Here is an 18,977-nt window from a genome sequence, read left to right as displayed (position 1 = left end):
GTTGCCATGGGGACGGGAAATAGGGCCTAGAGGGGCCTAGCGAGCCCCGCCCTCGCCTGCTTCAGGGGGCCGAGCCGGCCCTCTGGTAGTAACAGTACTTTGCCACCTGGGTAGGGGCGGCTCGTCTTAGCTCGGCCCGGCGAGCGGTAGATCCCGTCGCATCTAGCGGAGCACCGCGGACTCGAGGCCGATGCGTCGGTCGCGATTCCCTTGCAGGGTTCACGCCAAGCGCACGCAGGCAGGAATTCAGCCGGTGAAGCTCGAGGGGGAAAGTTGAGCCTTTTGGCCTGTTGCGCGGTGCTCGAAATAGTCCGTGATTTAAATAAATAATAATAATAAGACTGGCGCAGCCTTACCTGGACCGGTGTGTGTGTAAACTTCGTTTGTTTGTTGTTTAGTCGTGTCCGCCTCTTCGTGACCCCCTGGACCAGAGCACGCCAGGCACTCCTGTCTTCCACTGCCTCCCGCAGTTTGAACAAAATAAAAAAATTCCTTCCAGTAGCACCTTAAAGACCAACTGAGTTAGTTCTAGGTATGAGCTTTCGTGTGCATGCACACTTCTTCAGATACACATATTCTTCAGATACAGATATACCCGCAGTTTGGTCAGACTCATGTTAGTCGCTTCGAGAACACTGTCCAACCATCTCATCCTCTGTCGTCCCCTTCTCCTTGTGCCCTCCATCTCTCCCAACATCAGGGTCTTTTCCAGGGAGTCTTCTCTTCTCATGAGGTGGCCAAAGTATTGGAGCCTCAGCTTCAGGATCTGTCCTTCCAGTGAGCACTCAGGGCTGATTTCCTTAAGAATGGATACGTTTGATCTTCTGGCAGTCCATGGGACTCTTAAGAGTCTCCTCCAGCACCATAATTCAAAAGCATCAATTCTTCATGTTCAGCCTTCTTTATGGTCCAGCTCTCACTTCCATACATCACTACTGGGAAAACCATAGCTTTGTTGGCAAGGTGATGTCTCTGCTTTTTAAGATGCTGTCTAGGTTGGTTATTGCTTTTCTCCCAAGAAGCAGGCGTCTTTTAATTTCGTGGCTGCTGTCACCATCTGCAGCGATCATGGAGCCCAAGAAAGTAAAATCTCTCACTGCCTCCATTTCTTCCCCTTCTATTTGCCAGGAGGTGATGGGCCCAGTGGCCATGATCTTCGTTTTTTTGATGTTGAGCTTCAGACCATATTTTGCGCTCTCCTCTTTCACCCTCATTAAAAGGTTCTTTAATTCCTCCTCACTTTCTGCCATCAAGGTTGTGTCATCTGCATATCTGAGGTTGTTGATATTTCTTCCGGCAATCTTAATTCCGGCTTGGGATTCATCCAGCCCAGCCTTTCGCATGATGAATTCTGCATATCAGTTAAATAAGCAGGGATACAATATACAGCCTTGCCGTACTCCTTTCCCAATTTTGAACCAATCAGTTGTTCCATATCCATATCCATATCCAGTTCTAACTAGCTTCTTGTCCCACATAGAGATTTCTCAGGAGATAGATGAGGTGATCAGGCACTCCTATTTCCTTAAGAACTTGCCATAGTTTGCAGTAAACTTTGTAGGAGCTTGCTATGTCCATAGTCACACACCTATTTACTGTTTCTTTCTATTTACAGCATTTCTGTGCTGCTTAATTCTTTGCATTTCTAGGTGGTGCACATAAAAATAATCTGTAGAAAACGAGGCAATTTTTTTTAAATGCAGCATCAAACCAAACACAACAAATGGGGCCTCTGCATTTTTCACCTGAGGTCCTGCTCCACACACTGCCTCCAGGGGAGGTGTAGAGGATAGTGGCACGGAAAGAGACCTTTTCAGTGTTAGCTCCCCATTTATGGAATGCTATCCCCAGGGTAGGCATGCCTGGTGCAATCACTATCTGGCTTTAGGCACCAGGTAAAAAACATTTTTATTTACGCAGGTGTTTAGATCTTAATTTTCTACTTATCTTTTTGTAGTTGATGGGTGAGATATAGTGCGAGTCACTTTCTCTAATAAATACTTTCCTATTTTGTGTTTGGGATGGCCCTCTGTTTAAGTCAAATCAAATGCACTGCCATCTGTTGGAGGATTATGGTTTGAGTCCCCTCTCCGCTTTTGGCAGGAATGAATGAATTCTGGCTTATGCTGCAGAGTTCCTAGTAATGAAGTCTTAACTCATTTGGCTTCTCCTTTGCCTTCCTCTTTTCTCCCCTTCCCCCAGAATCACAGCTCTTGTGCCTTCAGGAAAAATTGATCAGGTCAAACTTTCCAATAGCCCAGTCCAATGCATGCTTACTCAGCGAAGTCCTATGCTCAAGGAGGCTTACTCTCAGGTAATGTGTATAGGATTGTAGTCTTACTCTTGTTGTGGGAGGGTTCACATTATGCTAAATTTCTGCTTGTTATGTACCCATTTCTGTTCATTTTTAGCTGCTCAGTGCTGCTGCTGTATTGCTTTAAATTTAATATTAATAGAATTTATATAGCCACCAATTTTATATTTCTGTAGCCTTGTGGGCAGGATGGCATATATCAACATTTGCAGGCAGTTGTAAAAGGATATTATGAGGCATTTGTTGTTGCATATAAAAACTTGGCAAATAATAGTACAGGGGAAGAGATGGGTTAGGATTCAGATGTATTGACCCCAACCAATGTGTGGGAGGGAAGAAATTGGATACTTGCCAGTGGATCAATAAGATCTGTTTCAAAGGGTGGGGTCAAATATATCTTCTACAAAATCAATGACTAAATACATTTTTCCTGCCTGCTGTCGCCCTACTGGATTCAATGAGGCTTTTGTAGGATTGCAGTATTATAAGGTCTTTCTTCATCCTTATGGAAAGGCATGTGGGAGTTATATGTTAATCTGAGATTCTGCAAATTAATAGTCTTTAAGGTTCCATAAGTGACTTTTATTCTTTTTTGCAATATATAGAAATGAGAGACTCTATTTCAAGTTGAGGGAGAGAGGCGTAAACTTTATTCTGGTGGTTTGCTTTTGATATGTGTGTTTTCATCTATCTCACAGTGCAATCCTACATACGGGTCTATTCAGAAGTAGGTGCTTACAGGTAGGTGCTTATAGTATAACAGATTAAGTTACCTCTCATTCATGCCGGTGACAATTTTTTTAAAAAGCATTTATACAACTTCAGTGCTTCAGTGATTACTGCTTCAAGGGAAGAGGATGGTGAGGAAGCAGGACTTTTTTGGCCCCAAAGCAGCCACCAGCAGGTCCCTAAGTCACCAGCTGTTACTTGATCAATAACCTCTCCCCCACCTCTTTTTGGAACCCCCTTTTTGGCCACCACCACAGAGCATGTTTCTGTCCTCAAAATAGCTTCACTGCCACACTGAAGCATCTCTGGTGGTGGACCTGCATGGAAAGGGAGATGCAGAGAATCCAACAGCTCCTGAAACACCCTTTCCAGGAGCTAAAGATTGCTCTCTCCTAAGCGCTAGATTTTGTTCCAATATTTTAACTCTTGTCCTGTTCTCTTACACAATTACCATAGCAAAAAAGGCTGGTCTGTGTACATAAAAATGTCTTTATTTACATCCACGAATAAGCATGCTACTCTGCTACATTGAAAGGAATTAATGCTTAGCAGATAAATGTCACAGTTGCCAAGATTCTGGACTTCCTTCTCTGGATCTGCAGTAATGAGATACTGAAGAACTCTTTGGAAGAAAGAAGAATTGATCTTATTTAAACTACAGATAAGCAAAATCAATTATTAAATAGTAATACCATAGCAGGCAATTGATCAAATATTGTTAAATACTAAATATATTTACATATCATTTATCCTCATAATGAATTGATCGCATATCAACACAGTGCTTGTGGGGTAGAATGACTGCATCATAGTTTCCAAGTCCATTCTGTGGCAGTGTGTGTGTCTGCTGAAAACATGTGTGGCAAGATGCTTAACAGGTTCTGTGTGCTGCTGAGTATGAGGCATTATGGTTCATATGTTATCTTTTGTTCCAAATGACGTTAGTGCTTTCTGTAGATGCTGAACATTTTAAGCTGGGTCTAAGGTTTTGAACTCCAAATTGATGAAGTTGCTAAGTGGTTTGGCTAAAGCCTCTCGAGCTCTAAGTGCCATCTCTGTAAGATGTTCATTTGTCTAGCTGTCCCCAGTAAAAGCAACGATCAATAGGGTCTTGTGGCTTGGAAAGCCTATCTCTGGCTTCTCCCAACAAAGAACAGAGCACAGCCCCAGTGTGCAAGTGAAGGTAGCCTCAGAATGTCTTCCTCATTTATTCCGACATTTTCTCAGGATGCAGGTGTTCATGACAGTGGAGAAGGGAAAACTGGGACATGGAGTTGAATATTTCAAGACTATTCTTCCTGGAGTGTTGCTGAAATGCCATTTCCCCTCCCCATTGCACACTACCTTAGCATTTCAGAGTCCAAGGATTCGGAAAGCATCTCGCAAGTCATCAACCTCATAAAGTGGCTGTAAAAGAAAGAAGAGAATGGTCAGGTTTGCAGGAGGCACAGGAAGAAGGAGAACAAAAGGTTAGAGGTAAAGCTGATGAGGAATGAACAAAGATAAGGGCAGAAAAAGATGGAGGCTAGTGATCCTGAAAAATCAAGTTAAAGGAAGCAGAGAATGACAGGTGAGAAAAACAAGGGCAGCAAGGAAGGAGGGGAAGAGGTACAAGAAAAGGGGTATAAAACCTCGTTCAGAGGGAAATACTTCTCACCAAAAGGATACGGCGGAGCCTTCTGGTTAGACGCACAGAATTTTCATGAAGCCCTTCCCAAGCTTTGAAGGTCTTCTTGCGGTTCTCTACAAAGGTGTTCCAGCAGTAAAAGTAATCTGACGAAAGAGAGACGTGGTGTTCATTTTCCATTGCTCAACTTCCCTCCAGATCTTATGCCACCTCCTAAACCCATCCCTAATGGGATGCCGGTGGCACTGTGGTCTAAACCACAGAGCCTAGGGCTTGCCGATCAGAAGGTTGGCGGTTTGAATACCTGCAACGGGGTGAGCTCCCGTTGCTCAGTCCCTCTCCTGTCAACCTAGCAGTTTGAAAGCACGTCAAAGTGCAAGTAGATAAATAGGTACTGCTCTGGCGGGAAAGTAAACAACGTTTCCGTGTGCTGCTCTGGTTTGCCAGAAGCGGCTTAGTCATGCTGGCCACATGACCCAGAAGCTGTACGCCAGCTCCCTCGGCCAGTAAAGCAAGATGAGCGCCGCAACCCCAGAGTCATCCGCGACTGGACCTAACGGTCAGGGGTACCTTTACCTTTACCTAAACCCATCCCTCTGCCCTGTTTCACCTTTGAAGGTCATGATGGCAATCTGAGCTCCTGCCCGGTGGAGACGACGCAGCCCCTCAGGTTCGGCATTCCGTTCCTCACAGAAGTACAGGCGGGCAGCAAAGATGCGCAGGCTTAGGTTAGGGTAGGCATACAAGAAGTCGGCCACATGCCGGGCGCAGTCATAACACGGACTCCATGACGTGAACCAAGTGATCCGATAGCAGTGCCTTGGGTCCAGGTCCCAGGTGGCGATGTAACGCAGGAAGAGAACTTCAACGTGGCAACCCGACTGAAGAAGCAAGGCAGAAGGATTGGGGGTGGGGCAGGATCAAGATAATACCAATAAACAATGAATGGTCAAACAAAGCATTTGTGCTGAGAGACAAGAAGTGAAGGTGTGAGAGAACATAAGACATTACTGAAGGTTCCCTGTTTCCAGGACTGAGTTGGTTAGTCTACAAGTAAGTGCTTGGACTAGTTTGTACAATTAGCAGAATCAAATGTTTTCCCTCAAGGATACCATTTTGCCTGTGTATTTGAATGATACCTTCCAGAACCCTGCTCAGAAAATCAAAAGTACACAAGTAAAAAGCACATCACAGAGAAGATTAGATGAGCTTTATGCATATAGTGGTACCTCGGTTTTCAAGCGTAATGCGTTCCGGAAGACCGTTTGAGTTCTGAAACATTCAAAAACCGAGGCACAGTCAGTCACAAAAACAAATTGGTTGCAAGACAGCTCCTGAGATTATCTGAACACAGATTGATTGCATGGCATGTTCGACTTCCGAGGCGTGTTTGAAAACCGAAGCATTTACTTCTGGGTTTACAGCATTCGAAAACCAAAATGTTCATCAACAGACATTCGAAAACCAAGGTACCACTGTATAATAATAATAATAATAATAATAATAATAATAATAATAATAATTTATTTATACCCCACCCATCTGGCTGGGTTTCTGCCACTCTGGGCGGCTCCCGACATCACCATCATCCATCATCATAAAGCGATAAAATATCAAGCATTAAAACTTCCCTAAACAGGGCTGCCTTGTCTGACGTTCTGTATGTGTGTAAAATGAACACATGGAGAGCCAGTGTGGATCAGTACGCAAGCTCCACCCTGTTTGTACTCCATCCTCAAGTCTTTATTTTACATGCAGGCATTTCTAAAGAACCCAAATTACAATGTGAAGGGAGGGTGGTTGTGGGGAGCATGCAATCAAGCCGCTCTCCAGATTTGTCTCAAAGTGCATAGGTAAAGTTTTGCCATTTGGTTCTGCTATTTGTATTATCTGGCCATTAGATTAAGATGTTTAGAAGGTATAGGGATGATTGGAGGGGAAATGGAAGAATGGGTAGTGGAGGTGCTTGCTCTTAGGCAGGGGCAAATCCATACGTCGGTTCAAATAGAATGCTGTATGGATTTCTAAGGGTCTTAGATATAGGTCTTGTATTCCATTAGTGGTGCCGTTGCTGTTTCCGTGTCATCAGTTCCTATGTCACTCTAGTCATGTTGGAGCTGAGATGCCACAACAGGGTTACTGCTAATTCCACAATCACTCCTCTTGAAGGCTGGGCAACCATGGCATAGAAAGCAATCATACTGTCAGGCTATCCGATGTGATCTCTCCAAATCCAGCAGTACTGAACCAGTGTGGGGATATGCAGAAGTGGCAATTGCATCGCTAGGATCTAATCTGAGAGTGAAATTGATTGCTAAAATATGGATAAGATGCTGAGCATTCCATTGCTCATTGGTGCAGAAGGATGTATTAGTGGATATGAGCTTCACTCGTGTTTTGTACCTTATTGCGCAGATATCCAAAGTCCAGGGAGCAGGATGTTGCACTGTTCCGCCGTTTGACCACATAGCAAAGGTATGTTTCGTGACGGCCTTTGGCCCAGCGCAAGTTCTTGAAGTTGTAGAGGAATTTCTTTTGTTTCAGAAGGACACTGCGGAGGGAAACAGACTTTGAATTTGAATGTATTCAAGTATGAATGGGGACAGCTGTGATCTGAACAGAGAGCAACTTTAGTGGAGTCCATTGGTTCAGGAAAAATATATAGAAATGAGAATTCCTGGATGCCAGGATTCAAGTTTGGGGCAAGTTCTCTTTGGTGAGAGAACCCCAGCAGAGATTTAAAGTCACAAAATTTGTAGCAATGTAAAGCGTGGTAATACAGTGGTAAGGGACGCGGGTGGCAGTGTGGGTTAAACCACAGAGCCTAGGACTTGCCGATCAGAAGGTCGGTGGTTTGAATCCCCGCGACGGGGTGAGCTCCCGTTGCTCAGTCCCTGCTCCTGCCAACCTAGCAGTTCAAAAGCACATCCAAGTGCAAGTAGATAAATAGGTACAGCTCCAGCGGGAAGGTAAACGGCGTTTCCATGCGCTGCTCTGGTTCACCAGAAGCGGCTTAGTCATGCTGGCCGCATGACCCGGAAGCTGTAACCTGAAGCGTATGTAACCTGAAGCATATGTAACCCAAGGTACTACTGTATAGGCTGTAAAACCTTAATGTGTGCCCTTTAAAAAGTTCCTTCCAAGGTTTCCCGGTTCTCCCAGCATAAGAAAAAGACCACACATTTGTTAAGTTACCAGTGGTTTACATACAAACGCTTCAAAGGTCAGGTTCCTGTGCTTTGGAAAAGTTGCACAGGCACTTTTTACAAAGTGGTAAAAAATCCTAGATTATTAGTATAGGAACTCAAGAGTGGCTTGTGAAACCCATGCTGAAACCTCTTTGCATGCTGAGCTTCTCAGGTAGACTAATGGTGAAAGGCTATTATCACCATCATTCCCCACTAAGTTTAAGAATAAGAATACATAAAATACCATGATGTCTGCCACAAGCTTCTTTTTATACTGAATATTGTCTCTAAAGCAGGGTGGGAGCAAGTGTGAAAAGTACAGAGCAGGGGTGTGAAGAACTCTGTTCACCAAAGCGAAACATTTACTCCCCCAAAGGCAATGCAAAACAGAAACGAATGGGTTAAAAATAATCCCAGCGCACCATCACCTCCTTTCTCTGCACTCTCAGTATGGGCTCAGCCAGCTACTTTAGTTTCCATGCATGGATGATCTGAGGGTGGACTGAAACACAGGCTTTATAAGTTTGAGCGCTCATACAAGCACAATATAATGACCCGATGCCAACAGAGAGGCTGGGTCCTGTCTCACCTTCAAAGCAAACTAGATTTTACTGTAGCATGGCAAGCAACCTGGGCCATATTGGCAACTTCATAAGCCCATGAAGCAGGAGATTATAGGTGCTTTCAGATGGTTTCAGTTCTATGGGTGAGAGTCAACGTCATACTAAGGAGAATGTTCCGAAGACCTCCCCTCTTCCTGTGTCCCCAGGCCCGTGCATTGTTCTGAGGGGTTTCCCAACACTCCAGAGGTGGGGGGGGCAGTTGTGAGCGAATTCCTGTTGCACTAGCAGAAGTGTTGGCTTCCACTACTGGAACTGGGTAAGGTAAGGTAAAAGGTAAAGGACCCCTAGATGGTTACGTCCAGTCAAAGGCGACTGTGGGGTGCAGCACTCATCTCGCTTCAGGCTGAGGGAGCCAGTGCTTGAACGCAGACAGCTTTCTGGGTCATGTGGCCAGCATGACTAAACTGTTTCTGGTGCAACAGGAGACCACGACGAGTGCCAGAGTGCACGGAAATGCCGTTTACCTTCCCGCCGCAGCGGTAGCTATTTATCTACTTGCACTGGTGTGTTTTCAAACTGCTAAGTTGGCAGAAGTTGGGACAGAACAATGGGAGCTCGCCCCGTCGCGTGGATTCAAACCACCAACCTTCCGATCGGCATGCCCGTAAGGTTCAGTGGTTTAGACCACAGTGCCACAATGGAACCGGGTAGTTGAATCTGGCCTTATATTCCCAGGGCTACAGTGGGAAGATGCTGTCCTGCATATATGGAGCAACATGTTTGGGCCATAGGAAACAGCACATGTGCTAATTTATATCCATTATTTGCTGCTGTTGTAATTTCCAGTAGATTATAGGCCAGGGGTGGGTAACCTTTATTTTCTGTCATGGGCCACATTTTCTTGGGAATAATCTGCCAGGTGCCACAGGCCCATAGTGGATGGGGCTCAAATCAAAAGTTGGAGAGACTTTGAAATATTTCAGGATTGCATACCTCCCTCCCTCCTCTTTGTCTGTCCATTTCAGCTTCTCCTGTCCCATTTCTCCCCATCCATTTACACAGCTTAGAACCATTCATTTGCAGAAGGCTATCCATCTCAGCTCTGTCCATTTCCAGGGCTCATCCAGACTTCCATTGGTGCCATCACTTTCCCCCTCGAGCCTCTGCTCCAGGCTAAAGCAGGCTAGAGTGCTCTGGCATAACAACTAGTGTGCCATGAGAAACTCATTCACTGATGAAACATCCTTGTGGAACCAAAGCAGTTTCCCATAGAGGAGACCTCTATGTAATTTAATTCCGGCCTTGCCTTCTTCCAAACAACCTTCATTAGATTCAGGCACATCAAGCTTGCTACATCAAGTGTGATTGAATCATCTAATCACTTCTGATGCAAAGAAGAAAATATCTACCCTAAGAAGGGGCTTCCTGTTGTGTTTCTGTATGAGTCACTGTTCTGGGCTTGTTTCTTTGCACCAGAAGGCATGTGCAGAACATTTGCCCATGCAGAAACGCAGGGGGATGGATTCCTTTGAAGGACTCCTCTTCTGAGTGATTCTTATTTGTAAACACTCTAAGGGTGCATAATAATGTGCAACATTTGAATAGTGGGCCCCACTGTCAAAGCACACACCTTCCCCCCCCAAAAAAAAACATACAATTTTCTCTTCAAGATGGAATTTCTGTGTATTTGCAACAGAGATTGGCTGTGCAAAGCGCAGATAAGCTGCAGTTTGTATGATCAAATGAACCAACCTTCATTCCCTTTCCCTAGGCAGATTTCCAACATTTTAAAGTACTGGCAAATGTACTTTTAATTGAATAAATGTGTGTGAAGTACTTTACAAATAAAAATGGCTGAGAGTCCCCCTGTAGCATGGGGTGGGGGGAGAGGTGGAAAGCTGATAGCTGGACATGTGGCAAACGCATTGTGCACAGCAGAGAGGAAAAGCAGACGCCCACTTAAGAATAAGAAAAATTGCTGAGTGCAGTTTCTTTTTTCAATACGTGCACACCCATTATGTTTGTCGACCCATTATGTATGTGCACATCCTAAAAGTAATTTGGATCTCTCAGTCTGGTAGTATGCAGAAGAACTTGGACTGCTTCCAAGTCCTAGTGTCCCGTTGAAAAACATCTGGTCCCAGAACAAGAAATAGCTACATGTGAAAAGCCAATCCTGGTGTAGCAGTTCAAAAGCGGATTGCATGTTAAAATGGAACTGGCTTTGGGAGGCAAGAGTTCCTTGCAACTATAATCCTGTCTTATCAGCACCAGCCTATTTTGCATCATGGCAGCCCTGTGAAGTACCGTATTTTTTGCTCCATAAGATGTACTTTTTCCCTCCTAAAAAGTAAGGGGAAATGTGTGTGCGTCTTATGGAGCGAATGCAGGCAGGAGGCTCTGCTCAGCACTTCCTTTAAAGAAGCATGTGTGCATCTCTTGGGGGCTTTTCCCCGAGGAGGGAGAAGGGCAGCCCATCAGTCCCTTCTCCCTCCTCGGGGAAAAGCCCCCAAGAGCCGCACTCCCTTTAAAGAGCCGCGTGGAGCATGTGTGCGGCTCTTGGGGGATTTTCCCTAAGGAGGGAGAAGGGCAACCCGTCAGTGACAGACTGCCCTTCGCCCTCCCTCCCCGGGGAAAAGCCTGCAAGCACTGCACACATGCTCCACGCGGCTCTCGTGAACGGGAGCGCTGAGCAGGATGCATACAGCGCTCCCTTTAAAGAATTTTTTTTTTCTTGCATTCCCCCTCTAAAAACTAGGTGCGTCTTATGGTCAGGTGCGTCTTATGGAGTGAAAAATACGGTAGGTTAGGATGAAGAAATAATAAACTGCCCAAGTGACCCCTTGAGTCTCATTGCCAAGAAAAGATTTGAACGTGGACTTTAATTCCCAAGCAATGTTCTTGCCACAGCAACCCACTGGCTCAATGGAAGTAGATTGCAACCTCTGATTTCTAGAGCAGAAACCAGGGAAATGTGGCAGCCAAGGTTAATAAGCACTTTCACACCCGTCTGAATCCAAGGGGCGAGACTTAAGCACATACGTATTAGTCACTTACTGTAATACATGGGGACTTGAAAGGGCTTATATTTGGCTGTCATGTGCCCCAAAGTTTCCACTCTTCTGGAAATGGGAGTTCACAAACTACTCCAAAGAGGGGTAGGGAAAGGCATGTCATGAGAGTCTTCTAATTCTTTAATGAGTTATTAGCTTTCCCATTTGCCCAGATTAACCCAGGGAAATGTTCAACCCTTTGCTGGGGTAATACCGAGGTAAGAGGGAGAGGGAGCTGAGAAACTAGAGGCAGATCGCAGAGTGAGGTGAAAATTCAAATAGTATCTCACACTATTTTCAGCAGCAGATGGCACAAAATGAGAGACTTTTTGTGGTTGCTGCGGACATACTCCTAAAGTAGCTAACACACTTGCATCTGATTTAAAGAAATGAAACAGAGGAGGGGGAGGTACTCAGTACAAGTTAATATAAGTTATGCTACAATACAACTTGATACACGTTATGATCCTCCGTGACAAAGGAGGAGTGTTTTATGAATAATAGAAATATTACATATTCTGAAATTCTGAATTGTGCATCTAAGGACAAGTGCACACTCACAAGAGGGACTGGAAGACCTATAATTTAAGACCTATCAGGTCTTAGTTTTGAATTCGTTTTAAAAAATCATTTTTCTTTTTAAATGATATACTGTATTATGTTTTTAATTTTTATCAGCTGAAAAGGAGCTTCATTGTGAGACAAAAACTGAGACAAAGATATTATGATAAATAGACAAATAGATATGAGTCATTCACATCTGGAAACTGCAATTAGACACATTCATCTATAGAAAGCTGCTTTCTTGCTAATCCCAAAATAAAAGATGCATTTGTTAATTATGATGCTTTCTCTTTGCTAATGTGAATGAATGCAGATTCAGAAAATTTGCAATTAGGTCCATTCATCTATAGGCTAGACAGGTGTTCTGTTAGCACCCATACATGCAAAGTATTGGAAATCTTTATTGGAGCAACACTTTTTGATGCATGAAAACATAAGCTTTTGAGTTACACAGAAATCTCACCCCACTTGTCTAATTATTTTAATTGCCCAAAAAGGCATTGTAACCAAAGCCTAAGTATGTGAAACTGTATATAATTGTTCTCTGTTAAACTCATTGCCCTCCCCTCTGTTGCACCCATCATTGTTGATTGTAAGCTTCTTGGGGCAGTGTCTGTTTCTTTTGATTCTGTTATTATATACTACAGACATGAAAGTCCAGAAGAAGAAATAATAATGATATCCCTTATTTTCAAGTGTATGGAACAAACTGAATCAAAGGGGGCAAATTGTCTTAGCAAACCATGTGCAAAAAGAGGGAAAGAACAGAAAAATTACTGGGGACATGGGTAGAAAACAATAATGATAAAACGTGTGTGAGCAAGAGAGAGATAGAAAGAGTCAACAGCATCAGAATATTGGTTACTGAGAGATATGGGAAGAAGTCATCTGGAGAGCTGAGTCAAATGGGGAAAAGAGAATAAAACACAGAGCAAGTTCATACTCAATGAATTCAGTGATGTAGCAATTATTCACTGGGGCAAAAGCTGCCCATTTACCTGTCCATGACTGCGCTGGGGCTGATGTGGGAAGTCTCTTTGAGTCACCAAGCTGCTACGCCGTGCGTCTGAATAGCCTTATGACTGAGGTACAGAAATGAGAAGTGTCGTTGGGTGGGTGTTCCCAACCCCCTCGACTCCCCTTAGGAGTCATTTTGTCTGGGGTGGAGTTACACAGTTCGCTGGAGTTGTGGGCCCCCATTCTAAAAAAGATGCTTGGTTCTGATTGGCTCCAGTTTCTTCAGCCTCCTCCCTCCTTAGAAATATATCTGTCAATTATCACATTAAAATGTAGGTAGGTAAGAAAAATAGTTACTGGTTCCAGCAAAAAAATAAAAGTTTGTGTGCCTAGGTTTTGCTTTCAGTTGCCCCATGGCTCAGCTGGTTTTCTTTTCCTTTTTGGTACTTTAAATTTCCTTGGAGACCCTCCCCCCCCCCAAAAAAATACATTGTGAAAACCTGCATTCCCACACATACACTGCAACCAATAACAGTATACAGTGGTACCCCAGGTTACATACGCTTCAGGTGACATACGCTTCAGGTTACAGATTCCACTAACCCAGAAATATTGCTTCGGGTTAAGAACTTTGCTTCAGGATGAGAACAGAAATTGTGCTCCGGCAGCGCAGCAGCAGCGGGAGGCCCCATTAGCTAAAGTGGTGCTTCAGGTTAAGAACACTTTCAGGTTAAGAACGGACCTCTGGAACGAATTAAGTACTTAACCTGAGGTACCACTGTACATCTGTAAAGCATGTAATGGATGCTTTAGTTGTGATTCCTGCGTTGTAGGGGGTTGGATTGGATGACCCCTGGGGTCCCTTCCAAGTCTACAATTCTATGATTCTATGTTCTTATTAAGTGATCCACAAATTGGTATCACCCCTTGGAACTGGCCTTTGGTTTTCTGGAGAATATGCAAAGGAAACAACGCACCACCATTCTCCTGCAAAGGCACCTTTGTGCTTCGTTCCTCTTGCCAATCTCAATTTGTGAGTCAATTTTTACATAATGCTCTCTTGTGCCCAAGAACTCAAGTTCCTTTGTTGGTTTTCTAGCAAAGGGGCTATACAATGGTACCTCAGGTTACAGACGCTTCAGGTTACAGACGCCACTAACCCAGAAATAGTACCTGGGGTTAAGAACTTTGCTTCAGGATGAGAACAGAAATTGCGCTGCAGCAGCAGGAGGCCCCATTAGCTCAAGTGGTACCTCAGGTTAAGAACAGTTTCAGGTTAAGAACAGACCTCCAGAACGAATTAAGTTCTTAACCCGAGGTACCACTGTACTTCAATGAATGCTATGCAGGCTGGACTTAAAGGGTTCAGGGGTCCTTTACCTTTACCTTCTTTCTCTTTCTCTCCTTGTGACTCCACCCCGTGCTGCTCAGCTGCCTAAGGAACAGCTAGGGGTGTAGCATGGGTTGCCGGTGCCTGGGGCAGGGCAAATGTTGTCGACTGGGCAGCAGTCAGTCCCTTCACCAACCAGCATCGAATCAAGGGAGTCTCTTCTTGCAAACTAGCCCCAACCTGGGAGCAGAGAGAAGGTATAGAAAAGCGATGCCAGGAGTGCCGCTGTGTCGCCTCGCAGTGGCCTTGCAGTGAGGCACTCTGGGTAACGCACATTGCTCTGGCAGTGCTTTCCTGCCTTCTTACTCCTCCCTCCCTCATAGGTGGGCAGCGGCACCCTCCCCCTCCCTCTCGGCCAGCCAGGGGCGGGGGGATGTGGCACACGCAGGCATCCTTTTGCCGACCATGAAGAGAAGGAGGAAGCGCCCCTGCCCCAAAGGCCTGGGCCTCGTTGCACGTCTTCAGAATTTTGTTCCCGGGGCTACGGCCCCTCTGCCACACCCATGCTACAGCACTGGGAACAGCTGGGATTGGTGCAAAGGAGGCTGGAAAAGGAGGCTGGTGCAAAGCAGGGAAAAGCTGATCCATAAAGAAGGCTGATTGCCGAAGAATTGATGCTTTTGAATTATGGTGCTGGAGGAGACTCTTGAGAGTCCCATGGACTGCAAGAAGATCAAACCTATCCATTCTTAAGGAAATCAGCCCTGAGTGCTCACTGGAAGGACAGATCGTGAAGCTGAGGCTCCAATACTTTGGCCACCTCATGAGAAGAGAAGACTCCCTGGAAAAGACCCAAGAGTCTCCTCCAGCACCATCAGTTCTTTGGCGATCAGCCTTCTTTATGGTCCAGCTCTCACTTCCATACATCACTACTGGGAAAACCATAGCTTTAACTATACGGACCTTTGCATCAATTTATTTGTTTTTTCAAAAGCACACACAATGTGACATCAGATTAGTTTGTACGTCATACTTGCTAACAAAGCACACTGGCTCTCCTAACCCCTTCACCACGGCTGTTTGGTCCTAGATACTGAAGCTTTTACAATGATGTTCCTCAAGAATATAATCCCTAATACACATCTCAAAAATGATACTGGAGAACTGGAGAAGATGCAAAAAATGGCAAGCAAAATGATCTTGAGCCCATTGATTGACCTTGCCACTGATTGACCCACATTTGGATGTGATAACTGCAACATCAAGGGACAACTTACATGTATGAATACCTCATGTATAACTTTTTTATGTTTCTTCAGATGCAGGGCTTGACAATTAAGCCTGTTCACACAAACACATGGTTGCTAATCAAGTGTAGAGAAATCAAGTGATATACATGCATGTGTGAACCAGGGCTGCATTAGGAAAGCTTGCATTTGATGGGCATTGCCTTTAAAAATCCCTTGACCCATCCATTCTCACTGAAGATTCAGCCAGCAGTAACCTGGCCAAAAATCAATCACAGAACAGAAATACATTTCAGCCAAAGCACTTGGAGGGGCAGATTGTCTGTTTAATCAACAGGAAGTGGTGTGATTGGCTTGTAAGATATAAATAACTGTTTATTTTCCACTCACCTACTTGCTCAGAAATCACAATTTGAATTACGCGCCGACAGCTTCAGTTGGTTTAAATAAAAAAAAAATCTTTAGCCACTTCCTTTTCCCCTAAAGTGAAAACCTCACTGCTGAACTTTCTCTGCTTGCTAAATGTAAAGCTGAAACTGTAGTAGCAACCTCTGCTTTGTGGGCTAATTATCACTTTGTGTACTCTGGTCTAAATCTATACTTTCCCCCTTTTTCTTTTTCAAAGCTATAGTCCCACTGTTTTGGCTCCAAAGCAAATCCTGCAATTGCCAAGTAAAAGAAGGAGAAAATATATAATGTCCCAAATTCAAACAATGCCATGGCAAAACCACCAGCAGAATAAAAACAAGCAAGCTAGCCAGTCCAAAAGTATTTAGAAAAAATACATTAAAATCAGTTAAAACAATTTGCAATCAAAAGGATGGGGTGGGCAATGTGCTCTCTGGAACAGGCAGAGATACAAAATATACATTAGTATGACTATGTATAAAATTTGGTGCAAAGCCCTTTACAAAAGCAGGGGTCTTATTTCCTCCACATTTCCTTTGTGTTCTTTAAAGCGACGTCCATACATTTCTGTGCATGAGCCACTTGAACACTAGATGTATTTTGTGTTTGGTACTTCAATCCACACATAGTTCAATCCCCACTTTCCTTTCATCACCTGCTTCAGAATCCTCCTGTTGTAGTCATGGTACATCTCAGTCTGTTCCCACCACTCAGTTTAGCCTGTTTACAACACTTGCAAACAGGGACCGTTTTTCATACCAAGGGCCATTACCCAAGGCCAGAGCTGGCCCAAAACATTTTGCTGCCTGAAGCAAAGGACAAGATGAGACCCCTCCCAGTTTCGCGTACCAGAAACTGCTGAATCCTTCTTCAACACTGGTGATTCAGCAGCATCCTCCATCACACCAGAAGGCTGCATGCAAGCTTTTGTAAGGCAGAGCATCTGGTACACACAGCTCTGTCTGCCAACATTTCCTGCAACCCTTCAGCATTTGCCACCTGAGGCAGCTCCCTCACTTTGCCAAGTAGTAGGGTCAGCGCTGCCCAAGGCTTACCGCCATCATTACCACTGTGCATTGAGGAAGTCTCCATTTCAGAGCAGGGTAAGCCCTGCCTGGTTTAAAGTGACCCATGAGCTGTTGAGCTGCGAAATGAGCTCCTCTCCTGTTCTGATCAACAAGGAATAGCTCAGTAGGGAGAAAGAGGGTGGGAAAGAGTGTGTGTAGGTGCACTGTGTTGCTAAGAGTGGGGCAAGATTCCCATTCTTGGATACTTCTATTATAATATGAAATTACTGACTGGCATGCATGAAAGGGTTAACCTGAGCCCTGAGCTCAAGTTGCCATTGGTGAGACTTAGCGGGCTCCCAGCAGCTTTTGCTTTCTCCCTCCCACTCCTGCTTCTTGGAAGAGGCTGCAGGCAAATAACGGCTTGCTCAGCCTCTGAAAATGTATGCATGACTAAAGGATCTTTAAACAAATATTTTCTTGTTGATTTGTTTGTGGGGAAAATTAGGGGGACAGAAAAAAATGTGGGGGGGGCTGCCCCACCTCCCTAGTCACTTCCTTTCCTCTCAGCCCTCCTAAGCACAGAGATTTGTGTTGTCAAATTGTGGTGTTTATTAGTCACTATAAGCGTGTTGGGCCATTTGATGAGCTTCACCCACAGAGGCTGGCTGAGCAGGAGCAGCCGAAGGTCACACGTTCTTGCTGCACAGGTGGTGAGGAGGATGTGGTTTGGGCAGGATGCTGTCTGCAGCAGCAATCGTCCTGTTCATCTTCACCAGCAGATGGCTAAAACCATGTGCTCCCCCAGATGCAGATTGCTGCATCACTATTTGGTGTAAGAGAAATGCAGGGGAAACAATCAAGAATTATTCACTTGCAACCAGAGCAGTGTGATTTTTAGATTCCCATGTAGGGGCCATAGATCACAGGTACACATTGTTGCATAACAGAAGTCCCTGGTCCTAGGTCCTATCACTGACAATTCACAAATGAAGGATCTCAAGCAGCAGGAATAACTCTTTAGTGTAGACTGGCCCCAAATCTGACTTGGTGTAAAGCAGTTCTGTATGGATCTCATACATCTCCTCCTTTGGAATTTAACACTATAGAACTCTTCTACAGTTCTCAATTATTTAGGTGAGGCTTGTGCAGGAGAACAACTCAGTGGATTATTGTACCCTAGGATGGATCAGATCTGCTATCTTGTGGCACACAGGGCAGAAACCCCTTAAGATGGTAGGCTTACTTTGCTGCATAAACCCTGTGCAAGACAAAAAAATGCTGGTTTCAGAACACAGAGAGTGTGGCAGGGGTGGTGTTGGTCCACAGTCTTGATCCAAGCCACTGAGATTTTGGGTGGAATTAGCAACACTCTCCTCTAGCTGCGGCCATTAAGAGCAGATTAGAACACTCTGGAGGCAAGAAAAAACACTCCAATCTGCTAAATACTTTGCAAGTGCTTGTCCCAACCAAAGGACAAAAACTGGGAGGAACAGGGTAATTTGTCAGGTATAGGTCCCAGCAATCCATAACAGAGCTAAAGTAAAGGTAAAGGGACCCCTGACCATTAGGTCCAGTCGTGGCTGACTCTGGGGTTGCGGAGCTCATCTCACTTTATTGGCGGAGGGAGCTGGAGTACAGCTTTTGGGTCATGCTGCCAGCATGACTGAGCCACTTCTGGCGAACCAGAGCAGCGCACGGAAACACTGTTTACCTTCCCGCCGGAGCGGTACCTATTTAGCTACTTGCACTTTGATGTGCTTTCGAACTGCTAGGTTGGCAGGAATAACAGAGCTACAGGAAATCAATTTATCTTATAATGGCAAATACCTATTTAAGGATCATTTATTTTGTTTATTCTAAAAAATGTGTACCCCACATTTATACTTTAAAGGCCCCTTGAGGTGGATAAAGTATATACTAATACAAAGTGTGAACAAGTCACTGGGAAGAAAGGATGACATACAGCCATTGGGGAGGAAGACTTGTG

The 18,977-nt window shown here is 44.7% G+C and overlaps 2 protein-coding genes and 1 long non-coding RNA gene across 10 annotated transcripts in view; 1 reads left to right on the top strand and 2 right to left on the bottom strand.

The window, feature by feature from the left end:
- Positions 1–377, bottom strand: part of PHC1 (polyhomeotic homolog 1) — a 28,592-nt gene extending 28,215 nt beyond the window's left edge. Inside the window, exon 1 of the mRNA XM_081844896.1 lies at positions 357–377. The gene's annotated coding sequence lies outside the window, so the exon portion shown is untranslated. The remainder of the gene's footprint in view (positions 1–356) is intronic.
- AICDA (activation induced cytidine deaminase) overlaps positions 1–13,471 on the bottom strand; it is a gene marked incomplete at its 3' end in the record, with an annotated part of 147,154 nt that extends 133,683 nt beyond the window's left edge. The window contains exons 1-5 of one of the 2 annotated variants that reach the window (XM_081845698.1): positions 13,037–13,471; positions 7,074–7,221; positions 5,281–5,551; positions 4,701–4,816; positions 4,397–4,450 (exon numbers count right to left, since the gene is read on the bottom strand). In XM_081845698.1, coding sequence (XP_081701824.1) covers positions 4,397–4,450; positions 4,701–4,816; positions 5,281–5,551; positions 7,074–7,221; positions 13,037–13,044 — 597 coding nt within the window. In that variant the 5' untranslated portion in view covers positions 13,045–13,471. Of the gene's footprint in view, positions 1–4,396; positions 4,451–4,700; positions 4,817–5,252; positions 5,552–7,073; positions 7,222–13,036 lie in introns of those variants that run through there. The other variant, XM_081845697.1, reaches the window with a different exon arrangement.
- On the top strand, positions 1–18,528 carry LOC309332528. 7 transcript variants are annotated; one of them, XR_014152114.1, is made up of 6 exons: positions 1–364; positions 2,203–2,314; positions 3,609–4,519; positions 7,086–7,145; positions 15,416–15,604; positions 16,198–18,528. It is a non-coding gene; the product is annotated as an uncharacterized lncRNA (long non-coding RNA). The 7 variants fall into 7 exon arrangements; XR_014152112.1 differs by lacking the exon at positions 15,416–15,604 and having other exon boundaries at positions 3,609–4,512; XR_014152113.1 differs by lacking the exon at positions 15,416–15,604.
- The last annotated feature ends 449 nt before the right edge of the window (positions 18,529–18,977 follow it).

This window comes from Podarcis erhardii (assembly GCF_964252035.2).
Source record: "Podarcis erhardii genome assembly, chromosome: 17".
Classification (NCBI taxonomy): Eukaryota; Metazoa; Chordata; class Lepidosauria; order Squamata; family Lacertidae; genus Podarcis; species Podarcis erhardii.
This window is presented reverse-complemented; position numbering and strand designations above follow the sequence as displayed.